This window comes from Candoia aspera, chromosome 3 (assembly GCF_035149785.1).
Source record: "Candoia aspera isolate rCanAsp1 chromosome 3, rCanAsp1.hap2, whole genome shotgun sequence".
In the NCBI taxonomy this organism is placed as follows: Eukaryota; Metazoa; Chordata; class Lepidosauria; order Squamata; family Boidae; genus Candoia; species Candoia aspera.
Window position 1 is genome coordinate 195794914 of NC_086155.1, and position 27359 is coordinate 195822272.

The window sequence follows — 27359 nt, forward strand, 5'->3', positions numbered from 1 at the left end:
AGAGCAATTTTTTTTAGTACATCTTGACTAAAATCTAGTGGGTTTTCAATGGCTGGAAAATACTGTTCTACAGGCTAAATCTGGCCTCCAGGCTGGGGATTGGCTATCATCTGCAAGCTAAGGAATGCTTCTATAAAATAAAGACACTTTGAAAAAAATAGTAAGAAGTTATCTAAATTATGTTATAATTCTATAGCTGCCCAACATTAAAGAGACACTATGAAATAAGGAACCCACTTTGCTCTTACTACATTTTTGGGCCAAAGACTAACCAAAATACAAAAAATTATTTCCATAGCCATACAGATTGGGTGCAGAACTATCATATCACAGATGATTTCTTAACTGTGGCCCAAAATCACACTGAACTAATCAGTTAAGAGAGTTTGCAAATATCACATTTGGTTAAATGGGAGATCTACAGCAAGTCAAAAGGACAAGAAAATCCTTATTTACTTGGCCACATGCCATCTTCTTTCCACCAACAAATGAATATCCTCAATTCTTCGGTTATTTGCATAATGCAAACGCTTGGGAAGATATTGCTTCAAGTATGGTTTGAAATGCTGGTCTGGCTTCTTGCACTGAAACAAAGCAAGAATGTTCAGAAAATGGCTGTGCAAGACATTAGCCAATCTACCTGCTAACTGGAAAAACCATTGTTTAGAGAGGATAAACAATCCCCATTTTATAATTGTAAGGGAAACTGTAAGACCTGGAGAAATCTATCTGTGTGATCACTAAGAGTTGACATTGACTTGATGGTACATACATAATCAGTGCATCAAGACCAAATGGTCCATTGATCCATCTTGTATCCTAGCATCATATTCTCCTCTGTCTGAAAGCAGCGCCAAAATAGTTTTTACCCATCATTTAAACTTTGCTTCCCTTTCTCCACTGGCAATGTTGGGAATTAATGTTCTGCAAATATTCTGCAGTAGTACAGCCCAGTGCTGCAAGACATGGTAAGAACCACCACAACCATCATACAACTTTTCCAAAGCTTGGGCTTTGAGTGTCTTTAAAGAAGCCATGTTTGTTATTGTTTTAAAAAAACAAAATAGAAGTATTTCAGTGATGAGTGAAGACATTCAAGCTTCTATTTTCCAAAAAACAATACTTCAAATCCAAGCCAGGGCTCATTTTAAATGTTAATACAACACTAATTATATTACTTGTAATGTGCAACTTAAAACATCAAGTTTTCAACACAATCCTGACAAAACTTTTCTTTCTCAGGAGAATGAAACATCAAACTGCAGGCAATCCAGCAGAACCATAAAATCTATTTATCTATGAAATCCACATTTATGAGGATTCCTCCGAGAATGCTCTAAATCTCCAGTTAAAGCCATGCCAGAGATAATAAACCCAACTATACATACAATAACTACTTTTTTAAAGTGTGCTCTAAGAAGGAGGGGAGTACTAAGGAGATACTTACTGTGAGATTGGCTACAACGGCTTTTGGGTCAACTGTTCCGTGGATGGGGAGATTTCAAACAGAACGAGAGAGAAAAGAAAAGTCAAAACTGAGCCATTAGCTGAGTTTTCAGCACAAGAATGTTCATATGTAATTAGCTGCATTAAACTAAACAACAGGTTTGTTTATAGAAATATTTTTTTTTCTCACCAAAGAATCACAGTAGGCCTCAAGGAAGAACATGATGGGGAAAAATGAAACTCAGATCTCAAGATAAAACACTGCTAGGCCAAGCTGGGCACACCGTAGAACCTGCACAAGGTTGTTGTTGTTGTTTTTCGCAAACATTTGCAGAAATGCACCATCTAATTTCTATTTTCTCATGGTTCTTGCAGTTTAGTTCATTGTGAAGCAAAATCTTTTAGATCTCAAGTTTTTTCAAGTATTAGTCTGGTCTAGTGGTTAAGGCTCCAGGCTAGGAACCAGGAGACCATGAGTTCTAGTCCTGCCTTAGGCATGAAAGCTGGCTGGAGGGCTTTGGGCCAGTCATTCTCTCTCAGCCCAACCCACCTCATAGGGTTGTTGTTGCGGGGAAAACAGGAAGAGGAAGGAGTATTAGGTATGTTCCCCACCTTAAGTTATTTGTAAAAATAATAAAGGCGAGATAAAAAAATAAAATAAAATAAAAATAACTATTGGGACTTATCAGTCAGGTAAAAGAGCAATTGTCTTTCTAAATAGCAATCACATCTCTCTGAAGGTAGAAGGATCTTTATAAATATGTATGTTCCCTGCCACCACATCTATTGGAAGCTGAGCCACAGAGAGGGCACAGAAGGAAATGGACACATTCCAAAGTACAGGGTGAATGTAGAAAAGTTAACTTACATTTAACATTACTATTAGCTTTGGCACGAATACGCCCCAGTGTTCCAGGTATCAATGTTATGTCATCCACGTTAGACAGATAGTTGCTCAAATATTCAGTTCTTTCACAAGCAGCATCTTCCATGCCTACAGAATAAGCACCACTGCATTATTATAAGAATTATGTGTAGATATTTGCTATCCAGATGTTGAGGGATGGGGGTAATTTTATGTCTCTTTCAGCTTTAAAACACATATTGTCCATGCATTTTTTGCCTACAACAAATACAACCAAAAGTATTGTGAGTCAACTTTCCCAAGAGGCTTCCTTCCATGTTAGAAGAGTTTGATCCTTAAGATTTTACAAATCTATAACAACGAAGTGTTTTTTTTAAGTGGTAAGAAATCAGAGGAAAAATTCTTTGAAAAGGAATCAGGGGATGCACATATTAGTCTAAGCTTATTGTTTAAGCTAGAAATAACTTTTTCATATTTAAATGATGCTGAAAAATGACTGCCATTTCAGCAATTAAAACGTATTAATGTACTGGATTAAGTTTTAAAGATTAAAATATTCCCACAAATATCCTGTAAGTAGCAGTAAGAGGAGATTTCTAACCCCAAGGCTCTGAACAACAGCCAAGAAGTCTTATCAAGTTGTGCTGGTAAAAAATGCAAATTAGAGAATAAAATTATATGAGATCATCAAACATGTCTATAATCAGTTCAAACTATTTCTGATTTTTAAAAAACCACAAAGTTGCACTATGAATTAACTATAAAGAACCTATGTTCGGAAATCTGTTCACAATCAATTTATTCTCAAATCTTTATATCTTTGGCTGAACCCATATGGTGTGCTGGTACATGACAATTTCTACATCTAAATGCAGTTTCAGTTCAAATACAGCTCAGCTTAACAGATAAATAAAATGCCTTCCAGTAGAAACTGAGTCTTTCCTACATCAAAGCCAAGCAAAACTTTTTAAATTACCATGGTCACCCACGAAGATAATATTGGCACATCGGTGTAAGTTCAACTGCTTCAATCCATCCATTAGTTGCCCAAGGATCTTGTCAATATCTCTTAATGGAGTTAACATCTATATATACACATATATTTACACAAAGAGAGAGAATTAATCTTCTTTTTTAGCTTTCACCACAAGGTGACATTATCAGCCCCCCTGAGTTTTGATCTGTTGGTATGTTTACATCAGCATAATTATATCATATTAATGGTACTATATTACTTTGTATTATTCTCTCTAGCACTGCTTCACACCAAATTCCAATCTAGTCCAGAATTCTGGTTCTTGCATGACCAACCATAAGTGTTTTTGGGGAAAAAAAGACTTGATGACAATAACCCCATCCACATTGATCCTTAGCAACTGTTTTCTGAGACATGCTGTCTCTTATCCCTCAGAGTCATTGATGTCTAGAGGTGATGGATAGTTTTTATCTTTCGTGTATTTATTCTCTTTCATTATATTCTTCTCCCACACTTATCCAAGTAGCATGATCAGTACTAATCGTATGTGAGATACAGAACACATCAAGATTTTCCTTAAAACCAGCAATGTGCTCATGGACTCTGACTCATCATATGAGAAATCATTGATCTTAAAGAGTTAAGCAAACACGAGGAGATTCTAACAAGCTTGTGAGCTACGCTATAATGTGCACCCATACTGTAGTTTTCTGATACTGATATTAAAGAATATCACACCTATGCTGTATCACTTAACATTTTTAAAAGTTGTGATGGGTTAGGGCTCTTTACCCCTTTTTTAATTCCTAAAAACGTAAGTTCAATTCAAGATCTCTAGAAGCCATATTCTAAAATAAAGAATCAAGCATAGAGCTAAGATAATTTTAAAAGAGAGCAATGGGTCACTTCAGTCCATAAAGTTCTTGCAATCATATTTTTCCAATCTTGATTCCTAACAACACACTTATTTTAAGAGGCTAGAAGAGGCATATGGGAATCCATGCAGCCTGCCAGTCTCATGGACCTCACTCAATAAATGTGTTTTAAAGCAAAGTTGAGTAGCCATTTATTTAAGAAAGAAAGCTGCTGGGCATGATTTGTATATAGAGCATGATAGAGAAACAGCTTCTTTCCATCCTCTCTTCCCTTTCAATGTAAGAACTCTAATGCTGGAGTTCATAAAGGGCACTCAGTTCTTGAATCTCAACTGAGTGATTCGGTAGCTTTCATTTGTTTGTTTTATAAGAATATTTGCTTTTGAGGAATAATACTATGGTATTGCCAGGATGAAGAGGACAGCCTATCCCAAACATTTAGATCCTATATCCAAATTCATCAGGAAAGTCTGAAATGACATTTCAAACTGTGAAACACTCAAACATCAAGTTGAGTCCATTTCAATAGGTCCACAGCTGGAGAACCATGGCCAACCTTTCACAGTCTCAATCTATGTTTAAACCACATCCATGACCAATACTGATTCTATATTTAGAATGAAGGCACCTTATGGATATGTAACTTCCTTACAATCATGTTCTCATCTAACTTGATCACTGAGAGTGACAGTTCAAATAGATAGCAGCCTCAGATAACCTCCCTTTGAACTTACAGATATTCATTGCCACAAAACGTTCATAAAGCTCCAAGCATAATCCAGTATTTCAAAACATTTGATACCATATAGGATCAGAGACCAATTCTTACGAAAGATGCTTCATTTGATGTCTCCTGCTAAAGGAAACCAATGGTTTCATGTCATGTTGTGAAAGGAAGCAACCTGGCAACATTTCTCCAACACACTGCAAGTATTACAAGTAGAACATTCCAGATGGGCAAATCATCAGTTCCAAGGAAATCATTTTGGCTGAAAAATTTAACTGAAATGGTGACAATAAGCTTGATTCTGCAGGCTAATCCAAAAGTAGCTACCTGTGGCTGGAAAACTTTAAATGGATTTTTGCATCAGAATCTGCAACATTTAAAAAAAATATTTAAGAAGGATTTTAAGAATAAGCCAAGATATGAAGCTATTCCAAAGAAAAGGGGCAAGAAAAAGAAGGAAGAGGAAAACATCAAATTAACCAGCTGCTTTGTGGCAGTCTGTTGTTGCCTTTCAAGATGGCTGCACCGAAAGTTCCATCTGGAAGAAGATCAATTCCAAAGTTTGGAGGACCAAATTTTTTTTAAAAATCAAGCCGTTTAAGAGTCTCAAAGGTTGATATGTACCAGTTTTGAAAACTTACTTTGTTCCGACGGGATTCCGGAGACGAGTGTTCCATTCTAGGTACCTTTCGTCTTCTCTTTGAAGGAGCAATGCGTCTTTTCTGTCTCCTCTTGTGACTGATCTTTCTTTTAGGTCTTTTAGATGAAGTAAGAGGGGAGCCAAAGCTACTCTCCTGTACTGGCGGAGAGAGATGCTTGGACTCAGAAAAAGCTCATCTCAGCTAATCTAACACCAGATTACAGGATCTAGGACACCATGCACCAAAGCTCTTGGTTAAAACCATTTATAGTGGTTCTATAGTCAATTCAAGGTCAAGATTGAAAAGAAGAAGTTAATTATTTGTAATAGGAGTCCTGGGGCCTGCAGGAAACAACACTTGGAAGAGGATGTCTGAATTATTTATTCATTTGGGGGGGATATTCTTTTCATGTTTATCAAGGGAAAGAAAGCATCCATAGTAGTAGTCATTGCTATCACTGGATGCTCAGCATATTTACATCTTAAATTGTTGTACCAACTAATCAGTACTTCACTATCTAAATAAAGGTAAGGATTTTCCCAAGTCAATAGGTGCCCATGAAAGCAGTCTCCTTCAGAAGAAGGAGTAGTATAAAAATATGATATATCTATATCTATATAGATATATATAATAAGCAAATGAATTAAAATTGTTTATATTGTATTTCTATACTGTCAAATTTCCAGTCACTATCTGGAAATGCATGCCCAATTTTTAAAAGAAGCTCAGAAGGCATGGCATTATTAACTGGCAAATCCTGAAGACATTAATATCTTTTGAGGGAGATGGGCGGTGATGAAATTTGAAATATAAACAAACAAACAAACAAACAAACATTGGCCTGTCATTCATTTTGATCTTTAAAGGGGGGGACGACACACTGAGGAACACATCCTGCATTTGCTTCCTGTAGGATATCATTAGATTATTTAGCTATGTGCTTTCCATGACCATTGTGTAGTGGCATGTGAGGAAGGGCTTTAAAAAATATAGGGGGGAGGAACGAACCATGTATTAAGAGGAGGGGAAATCACCTGAAAAGAAGAGCTGCAGATCCAAGCAGTGCACAGACTTGGGTGCTATTTGAACTGATCTTAAAAAGAAGCAACTTTGCATGCAACTCCAATTGACAGCTGCAATGAGAGTTCTTGGCATCTTTTAGGATCAGGTTCCCAGAAGAGAGAAAGAGAACACATACAGGAAGACAGTGCAGCTTATTCATTAACAAAAAATGGAGAAAGAAAGAAGCGAAGAGAAAGGAAGTTGAGAACTGGCAGTGATTTACAATGCCATTTGCTTCTATCTGCACAGCCATTCTCCATCTTTGCTGTTCCAATCGCAGAGCCACACCCTTGGAAGAGAAAACAGTATTACCATCTGCCATGCCGTTTCTTTGCTCCTAGACAAGCAGCTGGAAGGGAAATGCTAATCCAGTTCCATTTGTCTCTCTCCAGAAAGCAGCTTCAGAGTTTTCTTTTTAAAAAATAGGAGAGGGGGGGAAAAAAAAGAAGAGAAGAGGAAGAGTTCAAGCTTCGTGCAGCCTTGATGAAAGCAGCAGCAGGCGGGAGAAGGATTCTCAAGAGTTTACTCACTCTTTCCAAGAGAAGCGCAGCCAGAGTTTTAACTATGCCATCAAGTGGTTCTAATAACAAGAATCCCCATTCCAGGGTAGCATGTTAGAAGAGCAGCAGAGCAGTCCTTAAGTGTACGGATGTTGTCCAGTTCATAGATCATGGTAGACAGCATTTGTACATACATTCACAAAAGGGAGAGCTTCTCTTTCTTAAGAAATTAAAGCTAGGAAGAAAGCCAAATCTGTATTAATCAGCCAAATCTTAGCCTCGCTCCTCACACTGAAAGAATGAGATCAATACAAGCTGAGGATGATGGTACCTAAGGTCCTTCAACTTCTAGAACTGAAAGAACTAATCAGCCAATTACTCGTGCTTGAAACAGAGTGTCTCAAAACAGTACATTAAATACCAAGGTATAATGGGTGAACATGCAAAGTTGGATGGTTGTCAGACAGAGGATTTTTCAAGTGACAGGGCTAAAAACACACAAGCAAAAAACAACGGTGAGACCAGAGAACTATGATTGGATATCTTAAATCATTTTCTCTCACTGGTAGCTCTGATTTGGATGAATTATTAAAAAAAAAAAAAGAAGACTGACCCAAGATCTTGTGCATTAGCAATCCAGCATTTCAAAGTATTGGACTCCAGCCTCTCCAAAACTTATTGTGAGTTTACCTATCCGCATACAGATTGGTACTTAATCCAAATGACTGGCTATTCTTGCAAGGTGAAAAGGGTGACAGATCAGAGATGGGTCTAGATGTTCCTTACTTCATCAACCTCCACTTCTTTCAGTTTAGCAGTAAAGCATCTATAGCAGCCTTTCTCAACCTTTTGACCCTGGAGGAACCCTTGAAATATTTTTCAGTTCTCAGGGAACCACTGCACATTCAGGCTCAAATATAGGCCAGATGTCACAAAATTATTATATTCGTTTCATGTGTAGACCTGCATTAACAGTGTTCTTAAACTAAAAGTTAAAAATTAAACTTACCTCTTTAATGTGAAGTTGCCCAAATTTTAAATATTTTTTTAAAATAAACGTGATCTCCCAGGGAATTCCTACTGACCTCTCACAGAACCCCAGGCTTCCACAGAACCCTGGTTGAGAAACCCTGATCTGTAGAGGGAGACTGCCTAGAGTCCCTCTAGATTAAGGGAGGGATGAACTGCACAAATAAATAAATTTACTGACTGGAGTCAGTCTATCATGGAGAAAGTATTCTCCTTGTGAGTCAATGCAGTACACTGAATGGAATACTAAATATAAACAGGAGAGACCAAACTTCAAATCTTGGCCTCAGTAGGTGGCCACCACCCAAAATCCTTACAAGGAAGATCAGAAGGGGAAAGAATCTTTCATATTCAATATTCTGACTTACTTGGCCAACCTGGAGCCCGGCCCAGACCATTGGGCTGCATTACTTCCAATCAGCATGAGCAAGGTTGAGCTGAGAAGTCAGTTAGCATCATCCTATATTGAGATCAAAGTTTATCTTGCAGCCAAGTTAGTTTTACATTCCTCTTGTCCTCCTGGAATGGCTTTGTAAATTATCTTCTAACACAAGGGTGGGGACCTGTGGACCTCTACATATTACTGTACTGCAAACCTCATCAACCCATGGTAATATGATCAACTAGTAAGAATGATGAGGTTTCTTGTCTGGCAATGTTTGGAGGACAATAACATCTCCTCATCTCCTTTAGAAGAAAACCACCCTGATCTTTCCAGGGGAAAACTGTTTTGCTGTTGCTGTTGCTGTTGTTGTTCTTGCTTTCCAAAGGCATTTTTTAAAAAAGGATCAAAAAGTAAATGCATTTTGCAGATGATAATCTTTCAGGTGAAGATTACCGTCTGCAAAATAGAAGAAGTTAAGTTTACTTAGTATTAAATTTATGGTTTATGATTCCTGCCATGAATACGATCATCACTACAAGCACTACCCTGAAATAAATATTAATACACAAACGCACACACTAACACACATACGTACATACATAGACACACACTGTAGTAAACATCCTAGCAGTAATTACATGCAATCTCCTTCTCCCACAATTTTGGAATAGCTAGTATTTCTTTATCTTAACAACCACATCACCATAAAGTTTAATTTGTGCTGGACTTCAGTGCCTTGTGTATATTTTCCTTTGCCCATTTCCAGTCCATACCTCAACAGTGATGCAGTTAGAAAACCATTTTTACCATGACATTAACTGTGAGTTCACAACATACTTAGTTATATCGTAGTAACATTCCTAAAGTAATAGAAAATATAAAAACCCATTGAAAATTGTCAAACCTTCTAAAACTACAGCTTCATGTTCCTAACATCTACCTAACATAAATGCCATTTTAGCTTTGATTTCATACCAGAAGAGATTTTAGGGGTCATTTATATCACGACATGTCTCTGTGTGTGCGTATAAACACACACACAAACTTTCACTTTTGTGTGTGTGTATGTCCTTTTACTTTCACTAATCCTAACATTTTACACATACAGTACTAGTCCAACAGTGGTTGTGGAAGTGGATGCATAATGCGAGAAAAAGGTTTACATCGTTTTTCAGTATCCCTGAGATCAGTTATGATGAACCCAAACGGGTAAGAAAATAAATATTTTAAGACATTGGGAGTTGGGATCTTCTATAATTTGCTTCCCAGCTCTATTGATTAAGCACCATCTGAATACCTAAGATTAATCCCAAATGTTTAATGTGTAGCCAGCTCAAAACAATGGAGTGGGTGGGATAAAGGTGAGGAAAGAGAAAACAATTGCTTTTGATTGTCAAAAAGCCAATATTAATAAGCAAACCCTGAGGTTTTTGTCCTCTAATGTCTTCCTTCTAACTGCTTCCTGAGATATTTACAGCTTCTTATAAGCTGAAAAGGTGAAGAGAAACATTAAATAAATACTTCTTCTGCTGTCTTAAAAAGAATCCAGATGTAAATCAGAACATCTGTGTAATTTTCACAGAAGAACTGACTTCTCCAAAGGTTAATGAAGAACCTTGAGGCCAAACCTACTGTGATATATGAGATCAAGATGTCTCTTCTCCATTTCATCTCAAGGGAAACAGCAGCTTGTGAGTTGAGGGCTGAATATTTCAACAAGGGGAGGAGAAATCTGTCCCTTCTCCTCTGAACTCCAAACAAATAGGGCTCCCCTGCTTTTAGGTGAGAGACAGAAACCTGTGAGATTCGTGCTTTATTCCTTGTCACCTCTGACTCTCATATGACCTTCAGTCACTTTGACACCAACTGCAGGTTTGGGACTAATTGAAGCAGGGTTTGACAAAATGCAGCTGGACTTTGCTGCCAAACAAATACTTGCAAAAGCTTCACAAATCTGCAGCTAGGGAGGAAATTTGCTGCCCCCACGTCCAAGTCTGAAGCTTGAACAGGGTGGGGATGACGTCCACAGCAAGAGGACCATTCCATAACAGTGAGGATGAGCTCTACAGCCAGCTCCAGGTCTAAATTTAGCAATATTATTTTGGTGTTGGCCTTCCAAAATATACTAAGAACTGCAGGACCGAGTGTTGCAACAGCCAGCTGGGGACTCCCAAGAGCCAAAGATATAAGAGATGAGTCTCAGCAGGTCCCTCAAGGGTTGTCTATAGCCATATTGGCTACAAAAGAGTAGAAGCTGACATCCAACACATCTGCAGAGTACAAGTCTAAGGAAGGGTGTTGTAGGGTAAGTATTCCACAATCTTGGAATAAAATCAGGAAACTTAGATTTAAACAGGTATAATTACATTAAGAAGATTTTTGAATCGAGTTGCTAAAGAAATCAATCCTCTCCTTGTCCTCAGATATAGACTTCTTAAAAGCCATTTCTTTACCCAAGAGTGAAACTGTGGATAAACTTCTGCCACACTCTGATTAACCTTAATAGGCCCATCAGCATATGCATAAAATTGTTTTCTATGGTGGCAGTGATCCACCAGTTTAGCAGTCTCAGCCCTGGAGCTGCAACCCAACACTGACCTAGTCTTTCCATGTTCTCCCAACTCTGTTGGAGCTGTTTGTTTAAGCAGTTCTTATGTAGCTGGGAGAATATCCCCTTAGAGTCTATGATCAAAGGTTAACAGTGTACGTCTTCCCCGTGGAACAGCACTTTACTAGGATTTGAGGTAACAGAATAATTAACCACTGTGCCTGGAACTTGGAAAACTTTTTCTCAAACTTCACGTTGGCCCTGGATTCACAGAGGAAAAGGAAGCAGGAGGAAAGTATTAGAGTGCTGGAAGGTTATAGACAACCCCCTGCCCCAATGCCACTGCCAGGGTTCCAAATATGAATTAGGTCTCTGCACTGGGTATTTCCATTTATTCTCAAAGTCAAAGCACAGGATCAACAAAACGTGTAAATTGGACCTCAGTCTCACAAGTGGTTTGACAAGCAAGATAAAGCTATTGCTCAAACACACACATGTATACACATACATACACACAACCATGGGTTTGGCTGCATGTTTATGTGGATTGTAACTGGAGGGGGCTTCCAGAGAGTCAATTCAGTGAGGGTCAATCCCCTCTCCACCCCTTTATATTTTAAAGCATATCTGCTTATTCTCCACATTTTTACCCAAGTGGCCAACATCATCTACTAGTGATGGTTAGAAACAGTTAAATAAGCTTCTGACTTAGCATACCGTGCACAAAGTAAAAATCACTATAAAGTCAGGAGGGAATATGCATACACGATTTGCATGACATTACTGAATTATCATAAATCATGAAAAAATAAATGCTCTTTTCACACCACAATGATTTTTTTTAAACTAGTCATCCTTGATTATATCCAAGAGTAGGCCTGCAAGTCTTCAGTGATAATCCTAGCCCTGTCAATATACCCACCCACACACACACACACACAAATCACCAGTCCCTGGAACTTCAAGTAGATGGATAATGTCACTAACATTTTGGTCCTCTCTGTAAATGTAGTCTCTATATTTTCAAGAAAGCCCTCTTTCCTTTGGAGGCTTATAAAGATGAAGAATTAACTAGCTGCTTTAAGCAATTTGATTCAGGACTAGCAATACAGGTTAATGTGACAGTGGCAAAACCTGAAGCACCAGGATTTGCATTCCACTTATGGGCAAAGATGAACTATACTAACCTCAGAACTAAATGGACCATATCTGTGGCCAGCAAGATCTGGTTGGTCAGAGTAGAATGCATAAGCATAAGGCCTGGAAAGAAAAGCAGACATCAGCAAGTTTTGTTCAGCACAAAGATTCTCAAAATTTCCAACTCATTCACGTGACCCCATCCCTATGAATAAAACTAATGGTTTCCTTGGGTTTAGGGTGGGTCAAGAAATAAAAATCAATATATCCAGATTGCTAGAGGCTGCAACTCTATAAAATAAAGCCTATTGATTGGAAATAAGCAATAAAACAATCACATTTCAAACCATGAGGATAAGCTTGCTCAGTTTTGCATAACTCCTGAAATCTGGGGCTGTTTTTGAGACAGCCACTCTCTATTGGATCAGTATCTGCTCTCTGTAGCAGTACCTTTAGAAAATCCTGACTCTGCTACCTGTCTGGCCAGGCAGAGTTCTGACAACTTTCAGCATACAAACTGTGAGGCTTGTACATGCAAAGCTGGAGCCCAATCAATACTCGCTCCAGGTTTCACTTGGAGAAGCCTGCTGTCAATTTCTTTAGACAAAGCAGGAGCAGGTTCTGACAGTGTCATCTCCCCGGGGAGCATTCTGGACTTTCCCCTTCACTTTGTTGGGATAATGCAAAGCTGGGTTGTCCTGGTAGAACGGGAGCAAGTTCAGACAGGGCTCTGACCTTGTATGCACTCTTGTTTATGAAAAAAACAAAGAAACAGAAGGCTGCCATCTCATATATTTTCCAGTGATGAAACAATGTATTGTTCTATTTTATAACTTCATTAAAATATTAGTAAGTATGCCAAAAGAGTCACAGTCTTTTGGAAAAACATTCTACAATTTCGCCTAAGAGAGGAGAAAATGCTACAATTGTTCCTTCTTGGACTCTCTCTCATGGCAAAATATGATGCCATGTATTCTTAATTATTACCCAATTAAAAAATCTTGATATCTGCCCAACTCTTGGATTATTACTCTAAATAGGAGTAATAGAAAGCCCACATATCAACAGCTTTAACCCATGTAATTCAGTTTTTCCCAGTGCAGCATTCACATCATCAGCTCATCAAGCAAACAAATATGGCTGATCAAAATTTGATGTCTACCAAGGATATCAGTAATGTAGTCACTGTATTCACTGCCACAAAAGTAAGGGAGGGGACAGAGAAATTACCAACCTTTCACCGTCTGGCATAGTTAGCCACTGCAGTATGGTTAATATTCTGCGCTCGTAAGGGATCACACTAAAACAAAACAGAGAAAAAAAGCATGAAACCTCAGCTAGATCTTTAATTGCTTATGGTCTTACAGAGCTCATCATTAAGATTAGATGTTCCATTTTTGAGCTCCATGTGGTGGCTCACCTTGAGGCCATATTTACATCAGAAATGTCTGCCTATTTCACACCAGCTTAACCAAATTGATTCCTCAACACCAAATCCCAGGAAGCATGGTTACTAAATGTCCTCAAAATGCTCAGTTCAAAAAGATTCTTTGCTTTTCTTCAAAAAACTAAATGTGGCAGGATGTCCATAGTCTTTGCTAGATGGCAAGCTTTCTTCTCTACTGACTGAAACTTAATTGGACTATTAATTTGTGCATGGTGTTGAAAAAGTGAGATTTTTTTAAATCAAGAGAGACTAGAAATATTAAAACTGGGGTCATCTAGTGATGCCAAGTGGTGGGAAATTCATGACAGATAAATGAAAGTATTTCTTCAAGAACATGTAGCTCAAAAAATGAAATGTAGCTCAGCAAGTGAACTTTGCTTCCCTATGATGTTTTAGCAGTTGCCAGCTCAATAGCTTTAATTTAAAAGGGGAAATAGCACACATTCAATGGATCAGTGGCTATTTGGAATTGTGGCAAGATACTACCTTCAGCATGACTCTGAATATTGGTGACTGAGTAGCATGCATAAGAGGATGCTGTTTTATTCATGTCTTCCTTTTATTCATGTCTTCCCATCAGCCTCTTGACCACTAATGCAAGACTACATTGGTTGATCCAGCAGTGGATGTTAGATTAGGTACAGCAACGAAGTACTTGTAAGGGAAGGCTGGATAATACATTTACAGGCAGAGGACACTCATAACAATTGGAGGATGGTAGCAACAGCTTTACTAACATGCAGAAAAACAAGCTAGCTTGGTACTTTGCTCACTCCAACCACCACTGCAGATCACTGATTTCCCATCCCTGCTTCAACTGATTCCTGTAAGAATGTTCAATTAAGCACTGCAGAAAAGCACTATATAAGTAAGTTATATAGGTAAGTAGCATCAGGAGCACACAGTAAGTATAATTTAATCCATTCTAAAGAAGTGAGAGAAGAAGAGTGGAAAAAATGTGCTGTCTGATTTAAAAGCCATTAACAGGTAGGCCAAGGAAATCAGTTTTATCTTTATTTGAAAGTTAAGTCCTATTCATTTAAGAACATTTGGTTCCAAATACCTGCATTTAGGATTGTAGCTTTGCTTCTAAATCTCTTTTGTGTGTGAATTTTTACTTTCGAAAAATCAATAAACATCAACACTTACTTAGACCAAAAGAATGTTCCAGCTTTCACTCCTTGCTTAACAGCAGTAATCCATATCTAATGAGGAAAATATAATCAGATTACAACAGCTCAAAATGTCTGGGTTATAAGGAAAAACTTTCTTACAACATAAATCTTTTTAAAACCAACTAAAATGTTGGTTTCTAGTACCGCACCTAAGAATTTAAACATTTGGATCCAAGAATTTGTAGCATTCATCAAATTCTTAGACGGGTTTATAACAAGCCGTTCAGATAAGAAATAGAACATAAAGCCAAAGAATAAAGCTACATAAAGTATATAAAAAGAAGCTCACAGCAGCCTCAAGTTATTTTCAGTCTGAGAGGATCAGAGAATCATTATTGAAAAAATCTGGTTGTATAGAGAGAAAATAACAACAACACACTACGTAAATGGATACAGGGATGGCCTGAGTAAGGCTATCTGGAATGGCAATCCACAATGATGCCACTCTCAAAGCAATATTTAACGTCTGGTAGAGATGTACATCAATCATGATCTGAAGTGGGTTCTTTTGGTTGGTAGTAATCTTTTGATCTTTCCAAGTGAGCTCTTTTCTTCTGGGTGTAAAGATGCACATACACTGGAGAAATGCCTTTTATGGCACTCTGAAGTGACCCTCCAATAATAGGTTTCTTAATAATAATAATAATAATAATAGCAGCTACCCTATTAAATAGAATAAAGAAGTTTATTTAAGACTACCCTTAAAAGGAAGAGAAAACCCCCCCTAATAAATAAGGTCAAAAATCCTGTGCAATATGCAGCTTCCCTACTTTGCTAGCCCAGAATTGGCAACTCCAGTAACTGAAGACATTCCTGGAGTTTCCACACACATGCCCTTTGTAAATGTGTGTATTTTAATGAATGCCTTTAATGAATGAAGAAACAATCAATGACAGCTTTTGAACCAGTTTCATAAGCCTGGAGAAAGACATGGCTGCTTTAATAATTCAAAGGATTTACATAGCCTAGGGAGTATATGTACCTGCTACAAGCCATGCTTCGAAAGGGGAAGGGCCAAGACAAAAAAAAGGTGAAAATTAGCATTAACTGAATTAACTACTGACGAAAATTAATTGCATGTAAAATAGTGAAAGCAACAAGTGCCACTGCAAGAATTCAAAAGCCACAGGTATAAGAGTTAACCATAATGGACCAAAGTCCAACTAAACTGATATTTACCGGTTGACCTCCCCACCATCGGTGATTGAATTTCTCTCTTCCTCGAAGGCTAAAAGTAGCATCAAACACAGGGTCGTACATTGAATTTCCAATTATTCCATGAGATTCAGGATACAGCCCCTTTGTGCAAAAGTAAGTTAGTTAATTGATATTACATCAATTCATAAAACCTATTTTATCTGTTTGATGGCCTCATTTTGCTTCTAAACTTGCCACTGAAGCTTCCACTTATAGTCAGTGATCATTCTGCCAATCTTCCCCAAGATATACCCTGCAGACTTGGGATTTCAGTTCCATAATCAGCAGCCAGCATGACTAGGATGGAGCTGAAAATATACTTTATCAGGGGGACACCAGTATGAGGCAACACTTCTTTAAGCCACAAGTCCAGAAATATTTCCATCAAGCTGTAATGATTAGAGTTTGTCTTTTCTTAACTCTTCAAAGATTACATAATCCTGATTATTTCTCCACTCCATGAATACAAAGGGCCATCCTTAAATCAATGAGCATTTTTTCCCCAGTTCAAAAGAGGAAAGATGGTAACGTATTCAAGAGTTTTAATCTCCCAGCCATGCTAATACTAGAGAAGGATTTTTAAAAATAGTTTTATGTATGCATGAAGAACAAGAAAACTTACGGTTGCCAGAGTGTACAAGTTTGGGAAGGTTTTTGTTGGATAGACAGGTCTCATATAGGGAGCATGGGTTCCACAAGATCCTGAAAACACCATGGTTCAGTTCACACAACATACTAAACCTTAAAACTGGGTTAACAATACACAATATAACAAACTAAACTTAATGTAATGGTTTGATTCACATGACATGAGAAGAGAATGGATGGGTTTCCACAAATTATTCAACTCAATTTCTCTAATCTAGCAACTTGTGTAGACTCTGCCAATATGCAGTATGGTTAAGAGGAGAACATAATTTCTTTTAGCATCATATAATCCAACATTCAAAGAAGGGGAGATGTGTATCCTGCTACAGTAAAAACAGTTCACTTCTTGAAGATGACCACATTTCTACAAATGCAACTGGTAAAATTTTAACCGAGTATAATTGCAGTGTATTTTTTTTTAAATGCCTCATTCTATTAAGTATAAAATTTCAAACATTTCCAGGAACACCAAACACATTCTCATAGCCATACATTTGGACACACTGTAAAGCTGGGTGTATCACATCTGCTTTGAACAGAGGAAGGCTTTTATGACATTTCTTACCAAGATGTTAACAGCACATTCAACTGTTGACAAATTCAGTTTTATGCATGCCCCGCTTGCTTTGAACCACATAAGACCCAAACGTGACATTTTTCACAAAAATTAAACAAGAGAGTGCAAACATTTCAGTTACAGATGGATTGTCCATACATATGTATGTGTGTTCCTTTCACTAGAGAAAGGAACACACATTCATATGGCTCCAAGAAAATATAGAATTTTATCTATTTATTTACTTCTCAAGAAACACCTCTCAAGAAAGGCTGTAACAGATGTTCATCCTATGCTAAGCCTGTGTGTATACAGAATAGAGCATTTCTACAATTAAAGGTTTAAGTTCTCCAAAGACTCCTCTTTCAACGTAACCAAATCCTGGGAAAAGCACTGAATTGGGATAAATGCAAACAACAGAACAACGTAAGTTCATTCTGTAGATACACTTATAAAATGCAAAGTTTTCTTCAGGCTGATCTCAATTCCTGGTCAACTACTTGGACATGTCCATGTAGTTTCCTTCGTAACAATGCAGAGGGGGCTTGCCATTGCCTTCTTGCAGGATTTGTTTTTCTTCTCAGCCCAGACTACTGTACAGCCCCGGATTATTATTTTTTTCCTGTCTGCATCCAAATACTGATCAGGCCCTACCCTGCTTATTGTCTGAGCTCAGGCAAAATTGGCACACCAGACCAGCATAAGTCATGGCCAGCCAAGAGCTTAACCATAATAATCAAGCATGCACACTTACTTAGCTTCTCAATATTGCGCATCACTTTGTCACCTTTCTTCATGTACGATGCACGGAAGCCATCCACAGAGAAAATGATCAGTGGAGGGCGAAGAAAACTGAAGAGCAAAGATATCTCAGTAAGCCAGCAGTACTGGCTGCAGTAAGAACATGCAAGAGAGAACAAATGCAGTCCAATCTAGCAAAAGGATTTAAAAGGTTCCTAGATATTTTCATCTGGGATACAGATCTTGTACTCATCCCCAAGAGAAGATTAAAATGGCTGGTTATGGACCCTCTGAAAGCACATATTTCATAGTTCAGGGCAGCTTTTTCCAATCTCATTCTAGATGTGTTTTACTGCATAACCTCCAGCTATTGCTTTCTGTGGCTATTTTTGTTTTTGATATTGTTTGAATTTACCTATTTATTATTTTTGTTTGTTTTCTTTTTGTTTAATGTTGTACGCTGCCCAGAGAGTGGGGTAGGTTATAGGTACTGTAAAATAAGCAAAATAAATGAAACACTTGGGCTAACTTGAAAATTACAGGAGTTCAGATCTTAGACTAGACAGATCTTATCGAAACCAGATTAGAAAGGTCTATTTTAGAATAATAATGAAAATAAAATGCATAAAGTTATTGAAGTAAGATATATATACTTGATAATATATTTTCAAAGGTTAGTAACTTTTCAAAGAGATTTTGTAAAGCACTGACTATAAAATTTTCATTTGAACCTGCATTTATCTTGATGCTTCATTATTTAATCTTGGGAACTACTGCTACATCTGCAGTACCATAAATCACAAACATGACTGCTTTATGCTGTGTTTTAAAAAAAAGTGTTCAAAATATTTTGTTAAAAATGCATCCAAGAACATGGCATCAATTATATTCAGTAACCATATAATTATTTCCATTTCTTGATCCTTCTGTCTAAATAATTCCCAGTTGGTTCTGCCTTAATGTGCATTATTTTTAATATCATGGAGGAGATCATTAGGGCAGAATAAGCATTTAAAGCGGAACAACAGCTATCTTAATGTATGGCATTTTAATGATTCTGCTTTGAAAGTATTGAAGGATATGATCCAAATAGAGGCAATATTTTCTTGAGATGCACACAGAAGAAATTTTCCATCACACAATTGTGTTGGATTGCTCATGGAATTTATGGGGAGTCCAATGATTTTTTTCATTTGTAACATACCTGGGCTTGCTAACCACTTCCTTACTTCCAACTTATTTTCTTACACACACATACAGTATGTCAGTGCACAAGTTAAGGAGGGAAAAACCAAGTAGCTCTGCCTTTTGATAATAGCAATGGAGCTATCCATCTGAAAACGTTTTTAGCTTTATTTCATTTTTCCATCCTATCCATCTACTGCAGCATTTTAGGTACCCACCAATCCCACAAAAGCACTTTCAACCTTGTTTGGAGAATTTAGAACCAAACCATTACAATGATCAGGGAGCTACAAATAAGACAAACACAACCCTTAACAGGTTGCAAAATGTTATATTTGGTCCTGGAAACACATGTTCTCTGGTCTTTGGGTCAGCATGTCTTGCTCCTTTCCTAGGCAGTAACTTTAAAGTTCTATGCATATGCTTACATAGAAATAAACCTCACTGAACACAATGGGATTTGCTTCCAAGAAAACATATATGAATACACTGCAATAACTACTCCATCCAAGTAGGACCTTCTACAACCCTACTTGAACAACAACAACAGCAACAAAAGTCTGGCTTTTCCTCTTTTAGTCCCTCCTTTCCCTGCAAAAGAAATCTAATTCAGGGAGTTGGGAAATTATCTGGAGCAGCCTCAGGATAAAGAGAGGGAGGGAAATTGTGCAAACAGAAGTTTGCAAGTACATAGTTCAGTGTAGCCCTGCGCATGGGTGGAGGAACCTAAGCATTCAAAATACTGCTGGAGACCAGCTCCCATCATCTCTGGTCATCACAACCCATGGTCAGAGATGACAGAAGTTGGAGCTCATCAACATCTGGTGGATCAAGCTTCCCTATCTCTGCCCTATAGTTCAAAATAAAAAAGTGTGCTTTAGTCATTTTATATTTAGATACACTACAGAAATGTTAATGGGACGCGGTGGCGCTGCGGGTTAAACCGCTGAGCTGTCGATCGGAAGGTCGGCGGTTCGAAACCGCGCGGCGGGGTGAGCTCCCGTTGTTAATCCCAGCTCCTGCTCACCTAGCAGTTCGAAAACATGCAAATGTGAGTAGATCAATAGGTACCGCTTCGGCGGGAAGGTAACGGCGTTCCGTGTCGTCATGCTGGCCACATGACCCGGAAGTGTCCTATGGACAACGCTGGCTCCAAGGCTTAGAAACGGAGATGAGCACCGCCCCCTAGAGTCGGACTCGACTGGACTTTACGTCAAGGGAAACCTTTACCTTTACAGAAATGTTAAGGCTACAATTTAAATGAACACTTAAGGGAAATAAGTGTACCCCAAGGTTCTTCTGGTTTCCTGCCCTCCCCTGCATAAGTACTATTGCTGAGATTTTTTCTTTTCCCATTAAAACTCCAGGGTTCTTTATCAAATTGCAATTACATGCTGGGAGATGGGCTTGAACAGCATCTACTCTTTCCTTTCTTCAATCATATTATTGAGTTGGACATCAACTTTTGGAAGGACCTGAATATATTTAACTTCACCTTGAAATACTGATTTTGGGATAGATCAAGCAATTCCAATATTAAAGAAGTCACACAGCTAGTCTAGTCTGGCAACCAGGAGAAGCCAAAACCAGTTTCTTATTTCAAGTAAATAAACAAAAAAGGAGAATTTACCCTGCTGGGCATTCTGGAGTTCGAATATCCTCACAATCATCCATGACCCAGTGAGTGTCTCCTAAAGGAAAACACACATGCAATGTAGAGTTGGGTTAGGTTTCAACTAAGTCACATCCTATGCATTATGATTGCCTAGGTTTATTCTCAAGTAAACAGACATTGGATTGCAACAGGAATACTCCTCTACTCTCCCCATATTGGCTCAGGTCCCAATGAGGTATCTGGGGGTGACCATGTGCTGACCAGCAAATTCTTTAATGCCTACCAAGCTCCCTCCTTACCTAATTGTTCAAGTTTCTTATAATCTTTAAAAAAAAAAAGAATTGGAAACAAGTATGCCAAAAGGCAAAGTGCCAGCTTCAAACATAGCTGGCATTTCTAGCAATGCCTCTGGATTCCAAAAGGTTGAAGCTGCAGTCCCATGGTTAGTTGCTTTCAGAAAGAAGAGTGTCTTCTGACTGGCCACAGCTGCCATGACCACTCTCTTTTGAGAGTGCCCATAACATGATTTCAAAGTTCTAAATGTGCATATCGGTCCAAAAAGTTTGGAGACCTCTGCATATGGGTATGTCTAGAGGGAAGACGCATTGTATTTGCTAAGGTAAGAGTGCTCTGTTGGCTTGTGAGTTACTCAGATCCCATTAATTGCAATTTAATGTATCTGCAAGTCAGGTGACACTGACCTGTTCAACAAATCAGGATTTAGTGAGATATATGAACTGAGCTTTTGTCTAATGTATGCTCACTCTGATTTTGCTTTTGATGCTTAGCTTCAACATCAAGTAATCTAGCTGGGCTGTTTAAAAATTAGATAACTTACTAACAAGGCCTCCAGGTTTATGTGTATCACACATACACACTATTAATGCCACTCTAGAGCAAATTCTGGGAACAGAATAGTTGTTCTCATGTCCACCCCATCCTTGCCTTTAATGTTACAGCTTCCAACGTCTTGCCTGAAGAGAACTGTGTTGCAAGATGCAAACTTGGACTTGATGATGTCAATTACGGAAAATAAGATCCTCAGCTCTCTCCACTTAATAGCGAGCACAAATGCAAAACAAACTCCCAAAGTTAATATTACCAGTGGAAACAACTTTTGAAGGGGTAGCTATGTTTGTTGGTTGCAGCAAGGACAGAGAAAGCCTTGTGGCACTTACAGACTGACAGATTTGTTATGACATAAGCTGTCATGGACTAGCTTTGATGGAGCCACAGCCTTCTTTGTTTTTAGCAACAGAAGTGCACCTTTGTATGATAGGGGGCACAGAACAGAAACTTGAATTAGTAGGATTAGGAAAAAGGCACCTTTCTGGACTCACGTAAAAGAGGGAAATAGATGCATTCACAAGTTTTTTTTTTAACTAGAGATGAAGTTCAAAAGACATTCATTAGTAGAACACTGACTATTTCAAAATAAAACAGCTTGGTCTGCAGAACAAGCAACTAAAATGGTCAGACTTGTTTGAAGAGTAATGTTTGAAGGCCCTTTCATGTGGTCCTTGAATAGAAGAAATAAGTGAAGAGACATTAACCATTTTCCTCTGAAATAAGGGTAATGTATTATTTTAATGAAGAGCCAGTTTGGTCAATTGGTCAAGGTGCTGGACTAGGAGAAGGGGGAACTAAGTTCTAGTCCTGGTTTAGACATGGAAAACAGTTGGGTGACTTTGGGCCAGTCACTTTCTCTCAGTCCCAGGAAGACAGCAATGGCAAGTCATTTCTGAAAATCTCGCCAACAAAACTGCATGGAGGCACTCTTTCACTCTTCCTCCTTTTGGTTAGGGTTAGGAGTTCTTCACAGACCCCATCCATTTTCCATCAAAGGCCCTTGGCCAAAAATAAATAACTTACTAAGGCTGAAGAAGTTAACCCATAAGTAGTAGTATAAGAGCTTTGTTAGTCTATGGTGGCAAAACATCTGATGGTACAGACTTCCTAAGAAGTAGAAACCATTCTCAGACTTCAGTGCACTAAGCAAGAATTATCACAGGGCATTGCTTTTATCAGGGGTGGACCTGATCTCTCTCCCTTTGCACAACTGGGGTGATCGTCATCCATGCAGAAGCACTTCAAAGCTTCTTGAAGAATAGAAAGAAAAGAACGGGAAAAAATACCTTTGCAAACCACTTGATAGTTACTACAGCAGTCCCCTCTTGATAAGCAGTCTTCTGAACAGTGGCAAGCATGGTCTTCATTCCTTGTCTCTCCACAGCGCTCCTTGGTGCATTCCCAACCACCAGCTGGTGTTATCACAACAGCAGAAATGTTAATAAATAAAGCAGCATATTTTGAGACAAGAGAATTACATTAAGTATCGCCTGATACCTTCACTGAAACATGTTGGAAACATTCTAAACAGGCAGCACGGTCCAGAAGAAAAGAGCAGATCTACAAAGCTTACAGGGTCTCTTGTAATATCTGCTTAATTATCATAACATTAAACATACCACCCTTTGCCCCGAACTAGAGAAGAGAAGAGAAGAGAAGAGAAGAGAAGAGAAGAGAAGAGAAGAGAAGAGAAGAGAAGAGAAGAGAAGAGAAGAGAATAGAATACTTTATTGGCCAGGTATGATTAGACATACAAGGAATTTAACTTCAGTAGAAGAGCTCTCAATATATTTACATAACATCAAAAATAAACAATAGTGAAGTAATGTTATTTACTAAAATTATACAATCAAGAAAGAAAAAAAATTATAAATTTTAATAATTTTCTAGATAAATTATTCTAGAGCTTTAATGTTGGTTCCATACTTCCCAAGACTCTAAAACTGCTGTTCAGTTATCAGATTGGTTCCCCACATTTGGGAAAATCCCAACGATCTTATTCAAACATTGCAGCTAGCCATAATGTGATTTAGAGTCTACAATTTATGGTTGAGCATGCTTGTGTAAACCCAGCCAACATCTCAATTCCTTATCTATGAAAGTAGTATTAGACGGGAAGTGAGTAATACTTCTGCCTTTATATTCCTTCCATAAGAAAAGTCTGAGAACTTTGGTCCCCAAGCAAGGTATTTAAACCTATAGCAGAATTTGACAGTTGCTTAAATATTTATGTATTCTGGCCACATTCGCATGCAAGAGAATCACAAGAATGAAAACTGGTAGGCTCCATTTCAGATTAACCAGTTTAGCACACTGTTCAAACCTTTGATTACTGCCAGTCTTCCAAGTCAACACTGTAAACTATTTAAGCCACGTCTCTTTTAAGGAAAGGACGGAAGAGTATCACAAACATGTCTACACCTGTAGAGATGACTTTACTTTTCATACAGATTTTCTCCTGTACAAAAAAAGGATGAGTGGAGCACTGGGAAATTCAGGAAGATTATAAATGGATGAGGCCATCACCAGGCCTTCTGTAAAATGTATGTCATTGAGCCATGATGATTCCCCAATACACATCTTGTCTGGAATGCTTTGGCCTCAGTGCTTCATGGTCATCATGTAATGCCTAGCCAGAATGACTGCAGAGCACTGCAGTCATTCTGGCTAGGCATTGCATGGCAAAGAAGGCTAAAAACATTGCTTGGTAGAAGGAACCATAATAACTCTTCATTAGCATAGCTCTCTCTATGGAGCAGGCACTTAGGTATATCCTACCTGTCTTTAAACACAGTTCATCAAAGTCAGCACAACAGCTGCTATAGTAGCTCTTGCACAGGTTGTCACAGCGGCAGCCCGGAGGCTCTGCTTCTTGAAGTTCAAAGCATCGGTTTTTGCAGGAGCCCGAAGTACTGATCCAGGGGGAATCAGATAAGACTTAGTGGGGAGAGAGAGAGAAATTCAGCACTGTAAGTTAAGCCACTACTGGTTGATCAATGGTTGTTCAAAGGAGGTTAACAGCCCAACTGCTTCATCCAAGGAAAAAAAAAGAGGTGTACGGTAAAGAAAGCTGAGAGAGATGCAGGAAAAATCATTAAATAAAGAGTTGATATATCCCTCCAATCACTTTTCTTATCCTGGATTAACCTGCAATAAATCAAAGCTGCATATATTCCATGCCAAAAGAACATTCCACATATTGCATGAAAAACCCACATTTTGACCAAATTAGAGACTGCGGATCCTGGATATAAAATGAGTAGACTGTCAAGAGAACTGAACTGAGCATTCTTTGGCCCAATGAGGAGAAAAGTCAGGACAGAGTGTTACAGAAAGTAGATGCCTTAGAGGGAAGACTCCTCACATCAAGTTGTGCTGTTAAAGATGCTCCTAGAACGCGGGTCCTCAGTAGAGTCAAGGGGGCAAATCTGTGTTTGTATGAAGAGACATGCCTGCTTCCAAGCTGTTATTCCATTTTACTAGACCAGTGTTGCTCAACCTTGGCTACTTTAAGAGGGGTGGACTTCAATTCTCAGAATTCCATGCTGGCTGGGGAATTCTGGGGGTTGAAGTCCACCCCTCTTAAAGTAGCCAAGGTTGAGAAACACCGGACTAGACTGAAGGCTTCTTCCCAAGGATGTAGTTAAGCTTTCCTAGGAAAATTGAGCACTGGTTGCCACCGATTAAGGGTTATGTTTTTTCTTTACATACAAGGCTCAGCTTCCAAGAGTCTTTCTCATTTTGTTCCAAAGGATTCAGCAAAGCAATTAAATTGGCTGCTATCCAAAAAGCAATCACTTGAAGGACAAAACACACTCTTTTTTAAAAGAGGGCATCCATGGCTTTGCCTAATCTAGTAATTCTCTTCTTTTTCCTCCCTGGGAGATTGACTAAATTGGCACAATATAAAAGCTTTGTTTATCTCAGGCATCCTCCTTAATTGTTCCCGCAAAATAATAATTTCTTCTCTCCTTCCCCGTTGGCCTTCATCATAGGCTATTTTCTAATGTAAAATAGTTGTGATAGTCTTTATCATTTCTTTAGTATAAAACACTGATCATTCAGGTATCAGAACAAACATCTGGGGCCAAAGTGTGAAGAGTTGAAATCTTTCCTGGGAATGGTGGAATAAACATTCAAGTATATTTGGTTGCTTGTAATAAAAGATATGATGATAGGGCTTATTTTGTTTCATTTTTCCATGTGTTCTGGCTTACTCTAAGAGGTTCATGAGGATGGTGGAAGAGCTATGTTTGATAAGTATAAGGGCACAGTTTATAGACTTGGGGTTTTTAAAGAGCTATTCTGTTTTCCAAAGGCCATTTAACAATTCTAAAACTATTAGCTTAGCCAAAGGAAGCAATCCAGTGCTTGGGGGAATATGTTACACTTAACACCTCATTAAAGTCTAAAAATACATTTTAAAAATAATTCTAAAAAGTAGAAGCCACTGAACTCCTTCAATTCTCACTGGTGTTTAGTCTCTCCTGCACCATCCTATCAAAGCGCAGGATAACTTTTTGTAAGATGGTGGCATGATGTGCTTTTTCATGGCGTCTCTCATAATTTCATTTATCTGCTTAATTTGGCCTAGATCACTTACAAAGCTTGCACAACTGAGGTCTTTCTGCTTGGAACTAATCCAGCCTGCAATTACAATTGTGGACATCATGACAATTGTTGGGGCACAGGCAACTTGGACAAGTCCATGTGTAATTGTTCAAGCAATACTGTGTGTGTGAGAGAGAGGGAGGGAGGAAGAAAGACAAACTGTTGTTTAAAGAACAGCTTTCCATTTTTTAACATAAGACACAGTATTCTGTTTGCTCTGGCCTTGTATGGAATCTTATGCTTTTGTTCACGTTCATGTTGAAAAACCAACCTCATGAAAAATAGCTGCATCCTTTAGCTTCCCAGTAGCCGTAGGGTAAATTTACCGCATGAGGGAAAGAATGCAATTTTCTTTTCGTTTCCTTTGGGGATTACTTTTTAAAATTTATGCAAACAATGTTTATATGGACGCCAAATGCTGGGTCGCCAGTCACGCATTACAGCTGAGCAGGGCTCAGCACAGGGAACTTTTTTTTCCTACCTGTTTCATTTTCCAAAAAAATAAGTAAAACAGGTTTGCAAGGGATCCACTAGGACAATCTGTGACAGGATTATAACCTGAGGGCTGCCTTTCACGCTAATGGTTATCATTCTGTTGGTACTTCCCAAGATGTTGAGATGGTTAGCCTGTCCTACACGGATCCATGAACTCTAGGTAACCTATGAAATCAAAGGGTCTACTTACTGCTGGTACAATGATGGAGTGGATTAGGGCTAAGACCTTGAGGAAAATCATATGGAATTTGTTTACTACACAAGAGTCAAACAATAATTGGTATTCTTGATATGGACATGTTTTCATATTCCAGACAGCTAGAGCAGGCAACAGCATTTCCATTAAAAATGGGATATTATTTTTAATTAATTCATTTCTTTTTAATTAATTCATTTCTAACAGAAATGTTCTTAATGCTCTAGCTCTCTGGAATGTAAACATAAGCCAAGACATTCACTCCGTGGCATGTCAAGCTTTACTTTCAGAATACAACATTGTGTCCTAAATGGAAATTCTATCAAGAGGCAGAAATTTCCAAATACAGTTCCTTCCAATTTCATCTATGAGAGTAGAAGTGATTTAATAAAAAATAACCCTTTTAATGACAGTGCTATGGGAAGAAAGAGAGTCTCCAGTTAGCGGCAGGGC

General features: G+C 38.3%; 1 protein-coding gene across 4 annotated transcripts in view; it reads right to left on the reverse strand.

Moving 5' to 3' along the window:
- ENPP2 (ectonucleotide pyrophosphatase/phosphodiesterase 2) overlaps nucleotides 1-27359 on the reverse strand; it is a 48696-nt gene that overhangs the window by 17764 nt on the left and 3573 nt on the right. For 2 of the 4 annotated variants that reach the window (XM_063299623.1, XM_063299622.1), the window contains exons 3-16: nucleotides 24383-24541; nucleotides 22891-23016; nucleotides 20771-20831; nucleotides 17969-18066; nucleotides 16633-16712; nucleotides 15993-16112; nucleotides 14788-14843; nucleotides 13426-13491; nucleotides 12242-12314; nucleotides 5531-5683; nucleotides 3288-3396; nucleotides 2315-2440; nucleotides 1448-1479; nucleotides 457-584 (exon numbers count right to left, since the gene is read on the reverse strand). In XM_063299623.1, coding sequence (XP_063155693.1) covers nucleotides 457-584; nucleotides 1448-1479; nucleotides 2315-2440; nucleotides 3288-3396; nucleotides 5531-5683; nucleotides 12242-12314; nucleotides 13426-13491; nucleotides 14788-14843; nucleotides 15993-16112; nucleotides 16633-16712; nucleotides 17969-18066; nucleotides 20771-20831; nucleotides 22891-23016; nucleotides 24383-24541 — 1387 coding nt within the window. The remainder of the gene's footprint in view (nucleotides 1-456; nucleotides 585-1447; nucleotides 1480-2314; nucleotides 2441-3287; nucleotides 3397-5530; nucleotides 5684-12241; nucleotides 12315-13425; nucleotides 13492-14787; nucleotides 14844-15992; nucleotides 16113-16632; nucleotides 16713-17968; nucleotides 18067-20770; nucleotides 20832-22890; nucleotides 23017-24382; nucleotides 24542-27359) is intronic. The other 2 variants (XM_063299625.1, XM_063299624.1) reach the window with 1 other exon arrangement.